The sequence below is a fragment of the Procambarus clarkii genome, chromosome 28 (genome assembly GCF_040958095.1).
Source record: "Procambarus clarkii isolate CNS0578487 chromosome 28, FALCON_Pclarkii_2.0, whole genome shotgun sequence".
Taxonomy (NCBI): Eukaryota; Metazoa; Arthropoda; class Malacostraca; order Decapoda; family Cambaridae; genus Procambarus; species Procambarus clarkii.
This window is the reverse complement of record NC_091177.1, coordinates 7285576-7302843: the sequence shown is the minus strand read 5'-3', so window position 1 is coordinate 7302843 and position 17268 is coordinate 7285576. Positions and strand designations below refer to the sequence as shown.

At 49.3% G+C, this 17268-nt stretch overlaps 2 protein-coding genes across 2 annotated transcripts in view; one reads left to right on the top strand and one right to left on the bottom strand.

Annotated features, from left to right (window-relative positions):
- Nucleotides 1–17268, top strand: part of LOC123762286 (uncharacterized) — a 146812-nt gene that overhangs the window by 86702 nt on the left and 42842 nt on the right. The window lies entirely within an intron of this gene.
- On the bottom strand, nucleotides 6631–7230 carry LOC138369361 (uncharacterized). Its single transcript, XM_069332601.1, has one exon. The coding sequence runs from the start codon at nucleotides 7228–7230 to the stop codon at nucleotides 6631–6633; it is 600 nt and encodes a 199-aa protein (XP_069188702.1).

Below are 17268 nucleotides of genomic sequence, written 5' to 3'. Positions count from 1 at the left end.
GTGTTCAATCCCCGAACGTCCAAGTGGTTGGGCACCATTCCTTCCCCCTCCTCCGTCCCATCCCAAATTCTTATCCTGATCCCTTCCCAGTGCTATATAGTCGTAATGGCTTGGCGCTTTCCTCCTGCTAGTTCCTTTCCCTCTTTCATCCCCCACTTTTATTCAATAATTTTAAATTTTGCCCTGAGGGGCGAGTTTATTGGGTAGCGTCACTCGTCCTGTGAGTGGACACAACGCCATAGTGACAGTATTGGGCAGCGTCACTCGTCCTGTGAGTGGACACACCGCCATAGTGACAGTATTGGGCAGCGTCACTCGTCCTGTGAGTGGACATACCGCCATAGTGACAGTATTGGGCAGCGTCACTCATCCTGTGAGTGAACATTCCGCCATAGTGACAGTATTGGGCAGCTGCACTCTTCCTGTGAGTGGACATACTGCCATAGTGACAGTATTGGGCAGCGTCACTCGTCCTGTGAGTGGACAAACCGCCATAGTGACAGTATTGGGCAGCGCCACTCATCTTGTGAGTGGACACACCGCCATAGTGACAGTATTGGGCGGCGTCACTCGTCTTGTGAGTGGACACACCGCCATAGTGACAGTATTGGGCAGCGCCACTCATCTTGTGAGTGGACACACCGCCATAGTGACAGTATTGGGCAGCGTCACTCGTCCTGTGAGTGAACACACTGCCATAGTGACAGTATTGGGCAGCGCCACTCATCTTGTGAGTGGACACACCGCCATAGTGACACTATTGGGCAGCGTCTCTCGTCCTGTGAGTGGACACACCGCCATAGTGACAGTATTGGGCAGCGCCACTCATCTTGTGAGTGGACACACCGCCATAGTGACAGTATTGGGCAGCGTCACTCGTCCTGTGAGTGGACACACCGCCATAGTGACAGTATTGGGCAGCGCCACTCATCTTGTGAGTGGACACACCGCCATAGTGACAGTATTGGGCAGCGCCACTCATCTTGTTAGTGGACACACCGCCATAGTGACAGTATTGGGCAGCGCCACTCATCTTGTGAGTGGACACACCGCCATAGTGACAGTATTGGCCAGCGTCACCACAGAGCCCCTTCCACCCCATCACCCACAGAGCCCCTTACACCCCCCATCACCCACAGAGCCCCTTACACCCCATCACCCACAGAGCCATAGACTCTGTCGTCTCCCCCGCCGTTTGGACGACAAGGCTGGTGCCAAGGGTCGAGACTGTAATACAAGTACCCACAGAGATCAGGGGTGGAAGAGATAGTTGAGCAGCGGAGTTGCAGAATCCGCACCCACAGTAGAGACGCCCCCAACCTAAGAGACATAAGACATGTGTGGAGTATAATAAATCCCACATTGAGTTCGAACAAGACTTTGTATCAAATACAGGTAATGTTTAAAAGGTTCTCCAAGAAGATAACGGTAAGCTTGAGGCTCGTAAGATGTTTGCCTCTTGTTTGACAGTCTACTCACCTAGTTGTGCTTGCGGGGGTTGAGCTCTGGCTCTTTGGTCCCGCCGCTCAACTGTCAGTCAACTGGTGTACAGGTTTCTGAGCCTACTGGGCTCTATCATATCTACACTTGAAGCTGTGTATGGAGTCAGCCTCCACCACATCACTGCCTAATGCATTCCATCTGTTAACTACTCTGGCACTGAAAAAGTGTTGGGAACATGACAGGATGGAAAACCCAGCGGGGGTTCTTGCTCTAGTGCTGCTGTACATGCTTGATTTGTGTTATTGTTTCCACAGGAGGCGGATGGTTTATTGTGCACCCCATACTCCTCATGTGAGCGGTAGCGCAAAAAGAATTACAGAGGGCACAAAAGGTCTTTATCAGACCTCATCTTAGATTATGCTGCTGTAGTAACCTACCCTGGCTTTGTGCCCTGGTGAGGCCACTCCAGAGCACAACTCCATAGTCTCCTGAGACTGATGGATGCCTACTACTACTACAACAACTACTACAACAACTACTACAACAACTACTACAACAACTACTACAACAACTACTACAACTACTACTACAACAACTACTACAACAACTACTACAACAACTACTACAACTACTACTACAACAACTACTACAACTACTACTACAACAACTACTACAACAACTACTACAACAACTACTACAACAACTACTACAACTACTACTACAACAACTACTACAACTACAACAACTACTACAACAACTACTACAACAACTACTACAACTACTACTACAACAACTACTACAACTACTACTACAACAACTACTACAACTACTACTACAACAACTACTACAACTACTACAACAACTACTACAACAACTACTACAACAACTACTACAACAACTACTACAACTACTACTACAACAACTACTACAACTACTACAACAACTACTACAACAACTACTACAACAACTACTACAACTACTACTACAACAACTACTACAACTACTACTACAACAACTACTACAACTACTACAACAACTACTACAACAACTACTACAACAACTACTACAACTACTACTACAACAACTACTACAACAACTACTACAACTACTACTACAACAACTACTACAACAACTACTACAACTACTACTACAACAACTACTACAACTACTACAACAACTACTACAACAACTACTACAACAACTACTACAACTACTACTACAACAACTACTACAACTACTACAACAACTACTACAACAACTACTACAACAACTACTACAACTACTACTACAACAACTACTACAACTACTACTACAACTACTACAACAACTACTACAACAACTACTACAACAACTACTACAACTACTACTACAACAACTACTACAACTACTACAACAACTACTACAACAACTACTACAACAACTACTACAACTACTACTACAACAACTACTACAACTACTACTACAACAACTACTACAACTACTACAACAACTACTACAACAACTACTACAACAACTACTACAACTACTACTACAACAACTACTACAACAACTACTACAACTACTACTACAACAACTACTACAACAACTACTACAACTACTACTACAACAACTACTACAACTACTACAACAACTACTACAACAACTACTACAACTACTACTACAACAACTACTACAACAACTACTACAACAACTACTACAACTACTACAACAACTACTACAACTACTACAACAACTACTACAACTACTACTACAACAACTACTACAACTACTACTACAACTACTACTACAACAACTACTACAACAACTACTACAACAACTACTACAACTACTACTACAACTACTACTACAACAACTACTACAACAACTACTACAACAACTACTACAACTACTACAACAACTACTACAACAACTACTACAACAACTACTACAACAACTACTACAACTACTACTACAACAACTACTACAACAACTACTACAACAACTACTACAACAACTACTACAACAACTACTACAACTACTACTACAACAACTACTACAACAACTACTACAACAACTACTACAACAACTACTACAACTAATACTACAACAACTACTACAACTACTACAACAACTACTACAACAACTACTACAACAACTACTACAACAACTACTACAACTACTACTACAACAACTACTACAACAACTACTACAACTACTACTACAACAACTACTACAACTACTACAACAACTACTTCAACAACTACTACAACAACTACTACAACTACTACTACTACAACTACTACAACAACTACTACAACAACTACTACAACAACTACTACAACTACTACTACAACAACTACTACAACTACTACTACAACAACTACTACAACTACTACAACAACTACTACAACAACTACTACAACAACTACTACAACAACTACTACAACAACTACTACAACTACTACTACAACAACTACTACAACTACTACAACAACTACTACAACAACTACTACAACAACTACTACAACTACTACTACAACAACTACTACAACTACTACTACAACAACTACTACAACTACTACAACAACTACTACAACAACTACTACAACAACTACTACAACTACTACTACAACAACTACTACAACAACTACTACAACTACTACTACAACTACTACTACAACAACTACTACAACAACTACTACTACAACAACTACTACAACTACTACAACAACTACTACAACAACTACTACAACAACTACTACAACTACTACTACTACAACTACTACAACTACTACTACTACTACATGGTGTAGTGTTGGGGTGCTCCCTCGCACCGTGACTGACGCTCCTTAACAAATTAGCCTTTCGGAGGGTAAAAATGAATCACAACCTCATTATGGTTAACGTCACCACCACCACTGCCACTATCACCCCGGGGAGGAGCACCACCAGCAGGACCTTCACCCCGGGGAGGAGCACCACCAGCAGGACCTTCACCCCGGGGAGGAGCACCACCAGCAGGACCTTCACCCCGGGGAGGAGCACCACCACCAGCAGGAGGTGCACCACCTCACCATAACACCTCCACCAGTGACAGGAAGCAAGCCCCATGTACACAGTATACACCCAGACCAACACCCGTCAAAACAGACGTGACGAACAAACAAAGCAACAGTTAATGACCCAGGCCAAAGATGACAGGGTGATGGACAGCCGTCACCGGCAGGACCCAGACGCCGGATCCGGCGTAGAAGGGTCCGACAGAGAAAGCCTATGGGAATGCAGAGCAGAAATTTCCACGGAGCTATAATGAAGTGGAGATGTAGGTACAATGGTGGTGGGAGGCGGGCCAGCACGGATGCAGCAAATGGCATGAAATACACACAGAGATCACACTAACGTGATGCATCACATGAACAAATCCACAAGGGCCGAAATCCACTTTTAACCCTGTCGTAACTCAGTCGATTAAGGCAGTGTTTGGAATGCTCCCGGACGCAGGTTCGAATCCTCGTCACGGCCCTTGTGGATCTGTTCACTGGCATGAAATACGTTGTGTTCACTTCACTTCACTGATTTGCAGCTTAAGAATGGTCAAGTGTGTCACGTGGCTCTGATAATGACAGTTCTAGAGTAAAGTGCCAACAATTTATACACGTTAAGAAAAGCTGTTATGAGTTAAGAAGCTCAACTGTAGGAAAAGCTTGGAATAGTCTCCAGAGACAAAGGGGGCATATGGCAAGGGAAGTGTGAGACAAGTGCCCTGGGTACCGTCTGTCTTGTGAGACAAGTGCCCTGGGTACCGTCTGTCTTGTGAGACAAGTGCCCTGGGTACCGTCAGTCTTGTGAGACAAGTGCCCTGGGTACCGTCTGTCTTGTGAGACAAGTGCCCTGGGTACCGTCTGTCTTGTGAGACAAGTGCCCTGGGTACCGTCTGTCTTGTGAGACAAGTGCCCAGGGTACCGTCTGTCTTGTGAGACAAGTGCCCAGGGTACCGTCTGTCTTGTGAGACAAGTGCCCAGGCCACCGTCTGTCTTGTGAGACAAGTGCCCAGGCCACCGTCTGTCTTGTGAGACAAGTGCCCAGGCCACCGTCTGTCTTGTGAGACAAGTGTCCTGGCCACCGTCTGTCTTGTGAGACAAGTGCCCAGGCCACCGTCTGTCTTGTGAGACAAGTGCCCAGGCCACCGTCTGTCTCGTGAGACAAGTGCCCAGGCCACCGTCTGTCTTGTGAGACAAGTGTCCTGGCCACCGTCTGTCTTGTGAGACAAGTGCCCAGGCCACCGTCTGTCTTGTGAGACAAGTGCCCAGACCACCGTCTGTCTCGTGAGACAAGTGCCCAGGCCACCGTCTGTCTTGTGAGACAAGTGTCCAGGATACCGTCTGTCTTGTGAGACAAGTGTCCAGGATACCGTCTGTCTCCTGAGACAAGTGCCCAGGGTACCGTCTGTCTTGTGAGACAAGTGCCCAGGCCACCGTCTGTCTTGTGAGACAAGTGCCCAGGATACCGTCTGTCTTGTGAGACAAGTGCCCTGGGTACCGTCTGTCTTGTGAGACAAGTGCCCTGGGTACCGTCTGTCTTGTGAGACAAGTGTCCAGGCCACCGTCTGTCTTGTGAGACAAGTGCCCAGGGTACCGTCTGTCTTGTGAGACAAGTGCCCAGGGTACCGTCTGTCTTGTGAGACAAGTGCCCAGGCCACCGTCTGTCTTGTGAGACAAGTGCCCAGGCCACCGTCTGTCTTGTGAGACAAGTGCCCAGGGTACCGTCTGTCTTGTGAGACAAGTGCCCTGGCCACCGTCTGTCTTGTGAGACAAGTGCCCTGGGTACCGTCTGTCTTGTGAGACAAGTGCCCTGGGTACCGTCTGTCTTGTGAGACAAGTGCCCTGGGTACCGTCTGTCTTGTGAGACAAGTGCCCAGGCCACCGCCTGTCTTGTGAGAACACCAACACTGGGAATGCTTTACCACTTAAGAAATCTTTGGAGCAAGGCGGTGGAATCGAACCCGCGGGGAATGCGTAAAAAATCGATTGAGTATCATCGGTGCCACTCCTGGTACGTTACAGGTGCACTTTAGGGTTAGTTTACTCTTTAGCACATCGTGGTCCAGTGGGTTATGAGTGCGTCTGGAGTAACCCAGGATGCGGCTTATATTCCATCGCTCTAAAGAAGTTGTTAATATTACGATACTGTGCGATTTCACTGCTCACTTTAGGACTTGTCGGCTGGTGGTCGCGTGGAGACCATGGGTTGAACCATGGGTGGAACCATGGGTGTAACCATGGGTGGAACCATGGGCGGAACCATGGGTGGAACCATGGGTGGAACCATGGGTGTAACCATGGGTGGAACCATGGGTGGAACCATGGGTGGAACCATGGGTGTAACCATGGGTGTAACCATGGGTGGAACCATGGGCGGAACCATGGGTGGAACCATGGGTGGAACCATGGGTGTAACCATGGGTGGAACCATGGGTGGAACCATGGGTGGAACCATGGGTGTAACCATGGGTGGAACCATGGGCGGAACCATGGGTGGAACCATGGGTGTAACCATGGGTGGAACTTTGCGTGTAACCATGGGTGTAACGATGGGTGGAACCATGGGTGTAACGATGGGTGGAACCATGGGTGTAACGATGGGTGGAACCATGGGTGTAACGATGGGTGGAACCATGGGTGTAACGATGGGTGGAACCATGGGTGTAACGATGGGTGGAACCATGGGTGTAACCATGGGTGGAACCATGGGTGGAACCATGGGTGTAACCATGGGTGGAACCATGGGTGTAACCATGGGTGGAACCATGGGTGGAACCACCAGGTATCATGGTAACTCATACCTGGTGATGATGCTCGTAGCTTCCCGATGGTTCATTAATCTTTCTTAATTACCGTCTCTAAATAATTTACAGGGAGTGATAATGATCTGTAGTTCAGGGCGGCGTACATCCTCCCCTTCTTGAACATAGATACAACATTGACCAGACCACACACTAGAAGGTGAAGGGACGACGACGTTTCGGTCCGTTCTGGACCATCAATCGACTTGAGAATGGTCCAGGACGGACCGAAACGTCGTCGTCCCTTCACCTTCTAGTGTGTGTGGTCTGGTCAACATACTTTAGCCACGTTATTATGTCTCCTCGTCTACATAGATACAACATTGTCTTTTATCCGTCTGGCAGTTCCCCCATTTTTACTGCTGAGGTATTTTGCCCCGTCAGTCGTCGTCTGCGTAGGTCTACCTCGCTTCCTCTCGTCGCACCACCAACATAATGTGTTTGAGAAGTTGCTGGCAATTTCCTCGAATAGCTTAGTCCTCCATGGCTCTTTTGTTTTGTGGTCATTGTTGCGTACACATACACACACACACACACACACACACACACACACACACACACACACACACACACACACACACACACACACACACACACACAGGTGTGAGAAGGAAAAAGACTTGGGGGTTGATATCACGCCAGACCTGTCTCCTGCAGCACATATCAAGCGGATAACATCAGCGGCATATGCCAGGCTGGCCAACATACGAACGGCATTCAGAAACTTGTAAAGAATCATTCAGAACTTTGTATACCACATATGTCAGGCCAATCCTGGAGTATGCAGCCCCAGCATGGAGTCCCTATCTAGTCAAGGATAAGACCAAACTGGAAAAGGTTCAAAGATTTGCCACCAGACTAGTACCCGAGCTGAGAGGTATGAGCTACGAGGAGAGACTACGGGAATTAAACCTCACTTCGCTGGAAGACAGAAGAGTTAGGGGGGACATGATCACCACATTCAAGATTCTGAAGGGAATTGATAGGGTAGATAAAGACAGTCTATTTAACACAAGGGGAACACGCACAAGGGGACACAGGTGGAAACTGAGTGCCCAAATGAGCCACAGAGATATTAGAAAGAACTTTTTTAGTGTCAGAGTGGTTGACAAATGGAATGCATTAGGAAGTGATGTGGTGGAGGCTGACTCCATACACAGTTTCAAGATATGATAGAGCCCAATAGGCTCAGGAATCTGTACACCTGTTGATTGACGGTTGAGAGGCAGGACCAAAGAGCCAGAGCTCAACCCCCGCAAACACAACTAGGTGAGTACACACACACACATACACACGTATATATATATACGTACATATGCCTATTCAAGACCTTGCAAGAACCGCTGACATTGGTGCAACAATGAAGAGCGTGGGTGTCAACTTTGTGGTTGTTACCCCCTCACATTGCTCCGACTCTTTCCTGTTATCTCTGATACGTTCCTTCCGTGAAAAACTTTAGCATGAGGAAAAAAAAATGGAAGTTCGTTTCAACATCGAGTGACTAAGGATTGCGTTTTGGCTCCCAGGTGGAATGCCAATAAAGCCGTAGGAGCTTTGAAGACGGTGGCTCGGGCCCGGGAGAGGAGACAGGATCAACCGCTAGGTATGAGGGAGAGTCTCAATTGCTAGGTATGAGGGAGAGTCTCAATTGCTAGGTATGAGGGAGAGTCTGAATTGCTAGGTATGAAGGAGAGTCTCAACCACTAGGTATGAGAGGAAGGCTCACTGCGCTGACTCAAAAGCCACACTATAAAGCATTATTATAAAACCAGGTAGAAAACACAGTCGCTGAAATGAAGAGCTGTGACAATGTTCTCGAATCGGGGAAGTTAAGTGCCAGAGATTTCCTCTTGGGATGGAATCTGTGGAAATGAACGAGCAGATGTGCTGGCTGCTGAGGGCGCTGAGGAAGACTATGATGATGATAAATCCCCAAGACCATTCTAAATCGAGGGTTTCGTCAGACAACAGTACCGTGAGAAGGCAGTTGAGGATAGAAGTGCAAGTCAGTAAATCTCTCCGCTGGAACAAGGCAGTTACAGCTGAAAACTTCAAACATTATGGATAGAAAAAGAGGATGGTCAAAGGAGATGTGTAATAGCAGGAGTTCGTCAAGATACAACTCCCCATGGAGATAAGTGGTGACAATTAATGACTCGACACCGCCTTGACCATTAGTTGAGACACGTTAAAAATATGAATAGTACGATGAATCCAACATTGTTTGAGTTGAGGAAAAATCCCGTTTGTCAGATATAGAGACTGTTGTGTTCTTAAACGATCATCCCCCCCCCCTCATTTTTGCACCCGCACGATAACGTAAGTTTAAGGGTTGGTAAATGTTAATCTCCTTGTTAGACGAGATGTTCACTTGAGACCTTCACGTCCCGTTTGCGTCTGGGTACAAGTGACAGGATGAACAACCCAGCGGGTTTTCTTCCGGGTGGGGAGGGGATGGGGGGGGAGGGGGTGTTGTACATGCTGCTACGGAGTGTGTTCTCTCACAGGTTGAATGACGGTGTCCTCCCAAAAAAAAACTAAACAGTTATCTTACTTGATAAGTGACAGATGATGGCCTAGGCCGTACCTGAATTTACCTGAAGACCACTATCTCTTTAGTGCCTCGACGAGGACAGGAAGCCGGCGGCTTGTCTAACGTCCCCACATTGTTCATAATTTCATCCAGCTGGATTTTCAGCTGCAGCAGTATTTTGGCATTTACGGCTTCGGCGGGTATGCGGTTCCACGGGTTTTTAGCCCTGCCAGTGAAAAAAAAGCATCCACTGTTTTGTGTTCTCATTGTGGCTTGTTGACCTTGAGTGCTTGTGATTAATATGACCTTTTAATGAGTGGTTTGGGTCAATACCCTCAAAATTGTTCAGTACTTCCCGCCAAACACACACCGAAACTACGACGTTGGTACAACGTTCGAACAACTTTTAACACCACCTAACCAGTTATAACAACCAATATAGCAAGTTGTAACGACGTTTTAATACGTCATAAACACGTTAAGCCAAGATGTAACAACTTTATTACAAGTTGTAACAAGCGGAAAATAGAGACAGTTTCGGTTTGTGTTTCCAGGGTTTTAAGTTTCGATGACATCAGTCCTGTCAGACATGTTTGGCAGTGTTGTGAGCCCCGTGACCCTCAGCTGTGGTGCTCCCTCTTGCCAACCAGCCACTTGGGCTGGACGGTAGAGCGACGATCTCGCGACATGCAGGTCGGCGTTCAATCCCCGACCGTCCACAAGTGGTTGGGGCACCATTCCTTCCCTCCCGTCCCATCCCAAATCGTTATCCTGACCCCCTTCCCAGTGCTATATAGTCGTAATGGCTTGGTGCTTTCCCCTGATAGTTCCCCCTTGCCATCCTCCACCCCTCACGTGTAGACTTCCCCTTCTTCTTCAGCGCCTCCCCTCACTCATACCCCTCACATATAGATACTCACATATAGATATAGATACATAACTCACATATAGATAGACAAGTCCTCCTCCCTCAACAGTGGATGGTCACGTCTCCTACTCCCCCCCCACCCCCACCCCGACCCACCCCCTACATCGTTAAGGTCTGCTATGGTATCAGTACACACGTGTAGTGCGCCCGTACCATCTGTTCACCTGTGCACAAGGCTGAACAAGAACTATGTTCAAAATGTATCACTATGACAGAAATAATATTAGTACATAATTACCCTCCCCCCCCCTGACTCTCCCTACCGTTGCCAGTAACGGGGATAACGAACATACCTGTTACACACCTCAAGTAACAGTCTCCCCCCCTCCTAACCCGATATCAGCCTATCATCCTCCCCCCCTAACCGGATATCAGCCTATCATCATCCCCCCCCCCTAACCCGATATCAGCCTATCATCCTCCCCCCCCTAACCCGATATCAGCCTATCATCCTCCCCCCCCCTAACCCGATATCAGCCTATCATCCTCCCCCCCCACCCCCCACCCGCTATGTCATAGTTAGATCTATGAGTTACAAACATCTATCGAGTCTATATCTGGTGTTCAAGGTGGATTATAACGTGCCGTATTACCTTACCACATACTCTCTAAAGTTACCAACTTGTTTAGTATAATTTCTAAAGGGAAGGTCGCCGGTAAACACGTTTAATACACGTCTTGCACCAGTCATGAGGCAGCCCCTCCCCCCTTCCCTGGAGGTCAGTGACGTCATATCTCAACTCTCCCCTACAGAGTTGTGAGGTGGTTGTGAGGGGTATATTCAGACGAGGAGTCACAATAACGTGGCTAAAATATGAGGACCAATCTACACACTCGAAAGTGAAGGGACGACGACGACGTTTCGGTCCGTCTTGGACCATTCTGAAGTCGATTGTACACACCTCCGCACCATAGCAGGGAGATGTATATAGCTTCCTTGGCCGGAATTCTCAAGATTCTGAGGGTAGTGATGGTCAGGTGACCTGACACATCTGTGACAACACACCCCTCCTCCCCCCCCTTCACCTGGCCCCCCCCTCTCACCCTCCCCCCTTCACCATATCCTCCCCTCTCCCCCCCCCCCTCACCCCTCTCTCACTGACCCCTTAATCATATATATTACTAATTCGGAGTATAAGAAGCCGGAAACCATAGGCCTAACGACTCATTACAAAGCCAGTTTAAGTCCGTTTAGTGATACAATAAACTACATCTCAAAGGGATACAATAGCAGGGAAGGAACGTACGTCGTAAGATCCAATTCAACATTTAGGAATCGAACGACATTTTTCGCAAACATTTATTGATGAGAAAATCAGTAGGAGCCTTGAGGTGCCTCATTTCATTATGAGGTAGGTTATCTTGAGGTTATCTTGAGATGATTTCGGGGCTTTAATGTCCCCGCGGCCCGGTCCTCGACCAGGCCTCCACCCCCAGGAAGCAGCCCGTGACAGCTGACTAACACCCAGGTACCTATTTTACTGCTCGGTAACAGGGGCATAGGGTGAAAGAAACTCTGTCCATTGTTTCTCGCCGGCGTCCGGGATCGAACCCGGGACCACAGGATCACAAGTCCAGCGTGCTGTCCGCTCGGCCGACCGGCTCCCTCAGGGTGGCGACCGACCGGTACAGGGTTATCTTGAGAGGTTATCTTGAGATGATTTCGGGACTTTAGTGTCCCCGCGGCCCGGTCCTCGACCAGGCCTCCACCCCCAAGAAGCAGCCCGTGACAGCTGACAAACTCCCAGGTACCTATTTACTGCTAGGTAACAGGGGCATTCAGGGTGAAAGAAACTTTGCCCATTTGTTTCTGCCTCGTGCGGGAATCGAACCCGCGCCACAGAATTACGAGTCCTGCGCGCTATCCACCAGGCTACAAGGCCCCATTCCCAGGGTGATTCAAAACACCTTGATAAACAGGAGTTTGAAACCTATTGGTTTAATCACTTATGCTGCCTATTCCCGTATTGCATGGGGGGAGGGGGGAGGGAGGGTCTCCGAGGGGGGGGGGGCACTTGATGGGTTTAGGAACTGGACACTAATTCGATTTCGGTTAAGTTAGTGACGGTGAATGGATTACCTAGAGACAAATACATTAGCTTAGCTAAGCAAGTTCTCAAGGTCAGACAGCGGCAGGTTAACAGCTTCAGGAATCGGACCTGGGGCCAGATTCATGAAGCAGTTACGCAAGTACTTACGAACGTCTACATTTTTCCTCAATCATTGACGGCTTTGGTTACATTTATTAAACAGTTTACAAGCATGAAAACTTCCCAATCAACTGTTGTTGTTGTTATAAACAGCCTCCTGGTGCTTCGGGGCTCATTAACTGTTTAATAATTGTAAACAAAGCCGCCAAAGATTGAGAAAAGATGTACAGGTTCGTAAGTGCTTGCGTAACTACTTCGTGAATCTGGCCCCAGGAGTCAAGCAATTACACAACCACTTGCGAAACCTGTGCATCTTTCAACAGTCATGGCGGCTTTGTTTACATTTATTAAACAGTTTACAAGATTTGAAAGAGATGAATCCAAGCTTATTATTGCTATAAAGAAACTTCGTAGTGATTCCGAACCCTTAAATTGTTAAAAAAAAAAATGTACACTGGGTCGCCATGATTGTTAAGAGTGTACAAGGTTGGTAAGTGGCTGCATTATGACACGTGACCCTGACTCACAGTGGGTCGTGACCCTAGACCATAGTGGGTCGTGACCCTGACTCACAGTGGGTCGTGACCCTGACACACAGTGGGTCGTGACCCTGACTCAGTGGGTCGTGACCCTGACTCAGTGGGTCGTGACCCTGACTCACAGTGGGTCGTGACCCTGACTCACAGTGGGTCGTGACCCTGACACACAGTGGGTCGTGACCCTGACACACAGTGGGTCGTGACCCTGACTCAGTGGGTCGTGACCCTGACTCACAGTGGGTCGTGACCCTGACTCACAGTGGGTCGTGACCCTGACACACAGTGGGTCGTGACCCTGACTCACAGTGGGTCGTGACCCTGACACACAGTGGGTCGTGACCCTGACTCACAGTGGGTCGTGACCCTGACTCACAGTGGGTCGTGACCCTGGACCATAGTGGGTCGTGACCCTGACTCACAGTGGGTCGTGACCCTGACTCACAGTGGGTCGTGACCCTAGACCATAGTGGGTCGTGACCCTGGACCATAGTGGGTCGTGACCCTGGGCCATAGTGGGTCGTGTTGACCATACAATATACAGTGGTGATGACCTAGGAACGAGGAGATGCTAATCGGTTTGAAATTCAGTTGGAAAAACTCCTCAGGGACAATGAATTAAGGGACTTTTGACAACTTTAGAAACAGGAAGTATAGTGTGAGTTATGACACCAGGCGGGCTGTCCGCCTTGCTGACACCAGGAGGGCTGTCTGCCTTGCTGACACCAGGCGGGCTATCCGCCTTGCTGACACGATGTGTGGATGTTGGCAGCTAAGCTAAGCTGGCTCTCTCTTGTCAGGGAGCTGTGTGTGTGTGTGTGTGAGGTTCTTCACGTGTATTTCAGCATATATATGTAAGTCTATAGATGAATACTGTGTGACATTCCCATATAAACACTCCGGTGCTTCCACACAATGTTTGGATATTTTGTTTAAGGGTCTTTATTATTTTTTTTAATAAGAAGGGGAGAGATTTCTGGTCAGTATTTCACCTAGGAATTGTGTGTTGTGGGGCTGGGTTTCCATCGAGTAAATCGAGGCTCTTGGGCCACCAGCTGTGGGAGTGGGGCGTCTCATCTTGGACCACCAGCTGTGGGAGTGGGGCGTCTCATCTTGGGCCAACAGCTGTGGGAGTAGGACGTCTCATCTTGGGCCACCAGCTGTGGGAGTAGGACGTCTCATCTTGGGCCACCAGCTGTGGGAGTAGGACGTCTCATCTTGGGCCACCAGCTGTGGGAGTGGGGTACGTGTCTCATCTTTGATTAATCTTTCTAAAATTGGGTCCTCTAACATTAGGATGGTGTTCCACACCCTGGTGGCTTGGTGCTGTAGTCTGATGTTTAATAGTTGTATGTTCAGGAGTTCCTGGAGCTCCTGGATTGTCTGATCATATGGTGGATGGTGTTTTGCTGCTCTCCTTAGCTCCTTATTTTGCACTGCCGGTGGCTTTGCCATGTTAATTTTTTTTAAAGTTATGTAGTGATGCTGAGGAGGAACAGGAAAGGAGGGGAGGAGCGCCCTAGCTCCCTACGCCTTCTTTCTCTCACCTCCCTCCCTCCTTTCTCTCACCTCCCTCCCTCCTTTCTCTCACCTCCCTCCCTCCTTTCTCTCACCTCCCTCCCTCCTTTCTCTCACCTCCCTCCCTCCTTTCTCTCACCTCCCTCCCTCCTTTCTCTCACCTCCCTCCCTCCTTTCTCTCACCTCCCTCCCTCCTTTCTCCCACCTCCCTCCCTCCTTTCTCTCCTCCCTCTCCAATATCTCTGGCCCCCACGTACTAGTTCCTTGGCGCCGCGTCCATCCACACCGTCTCCTGCCCAACACTGGCAGCGAGGAGTTCCTTCACCATGGGTAAAACATATCGATGGTGTTCCACACTCTGATGGCTTGGTGCTGTAGTCTGGTGTTTAGTGGCTGTAGTGGCTTGTGCTGGCACCCTCGGCCACACCCATGGCAGCCCTCGGCCACACCCATGGCAGCCCTCGGCCACACCCATGGCAGCCCTCGGCCACACCCATGGCAGCCCTCGGCCACACCCATGGCAGCCCTCGGCCACACCCATGGCAGCCCTCGGCCACACCCATGGCAACCCTCGGCCACATTCATGGCAGCCCTCGGCCACACCCATGGCAGCCCTCGGCCACACCCATGGCAGCCCTCGGCCACACCGCCAGCCCTCGGCCACACCCATGGCAGCCTTCGGCCACACCCATGGCAGCCCTCGGCCACACCCATGGCAGCCCTCGGCCACACCGCCAGCCCTCGGCCACACCGCCAGCCTTCGGCCACACCCATGGCAGCCCTCGGCCACACCCATGGCAGCCCTCTGCCACACCGCCAGCCCTCGGCCACACCCATGGCAACCCTCGGCCACACCCATGGCAACCCTCGGCCACACCCATGGCAACCCTCGGCCACACCCATGGCAACCCTCGGCCACACCCCTGACAGCCCTCGGCCACACCCATGGCAGCCCTCGGCCACACCGCCCACCCTCGGCCACACCCATGCCAGCCCTCGGCCACACCGTCAGCCCTCGGCCACACCCATGGCAGCCCTCGGCCACACCGCCCACCCTCGGCCACACCCATGCCAGCCCTCGGCCACACCGTCAGCCCTCGGCCACACCCCTGACAGCCCCAAGCCACACCCTCCAGAGCCACATGAGCCACAACACACAATAGTTGCACAATAAAAGAGACACTAACACGGGGTAACTGTTGTAGCAGCAGCCCAACATTACCAGTATCATTTACAGTAATATCAACAAAAGCGTTACCAGCGTAGGGCTTGAGCAAGCCCGCGAGCTGTTACGGGCTCACCATAGCCCGTGCTACTTGCAACTTTGTTCCAGGTAGCGAATCTTTAACAACAACAACAACCGCTAGCTGATGCCTGTAAGGACGTTGCCGCCTCCCTGGGAGGAAGAATCATGTAGGATTCACATATACAAGATGCCAACGAAGAAGTCCAGCATTCTACCTCATGAAATGAGACATGTCTATATATCGAGGAAATTGGTAAAGCAGCAGTAAAGAAGCAATCAAACCTAGAGTGATGGGTCTGCTAACCCTACTAAGCGCCGGGGCTGGAGCAGCGTTCACTGTAATCAAGAAATGATGCTTTCAAAACGAGACAAAAAATTAAAAGCAGAGGTTAAGAACTATGTCTGCTCAACGCAAGCAGAGTTCACTGTCATTAAGCTATCGAGAACAAAGCACAAAGAGAGCAGTGACCTGCACTGACACCAGGGCGGCACTGCACAGTCTCTAGGAAAAGGTGAGGCAGAAAACAAAGGGATAATAGATGATATCAAGAGAACGGTGAAAGTGATATCGAGCCAGGGAAGGATGGTGACGTTCCTGTGGAGCCAGGGAAGGATGGTGACGTTCCTGTGGAGCCAGGGTAGGATGGTGACGTTCCTGTGGAGCCAAGGAAGGATGGTGACGTTCCTGTGGAGCCAGGGAAGGATGGTGACGTTCCTGTGGAGCCAGGGAAGGATGGTGACGTTCCTGTGGAGCCAGGGTAGGATGGTGACGTTCCTGTGGAGCCAGGGAAGGATGGTGACGTTCCTGTGGAGCCAGGGTAGGATGGTGACGTTCCTGTGGAGCCAAGGAAGGATGGTGACGTTCCTGTGGAGCCAAGGAAGGATGGTGACGTTCCTGTGGAGCCAAGGTAGGATGGTGACGTTCCTGTGGAGCCAGGGTAGGATGGTGACGTTCCTGTGGAGCCAAGGAAGGATGGTGACGTTCCTGTGGAGCCAAGGAAGGATGGTGACGTTCCTGTGGAGCCAAGGTAGGATGGTGACGTTCCTGTGGAGCCAGGGTAGGATGGTGACGTTCCTGTGGAGCCAAGGAAGG

Coding starts and splice junctions, on each gene's coding strand:
- LOC138369361 (XM_069332601.1), bottom strand. CDS start 7,230: ATGGTTCCACCCATGGTTACACCCATGGTTCCACCCATGGTTACACCC.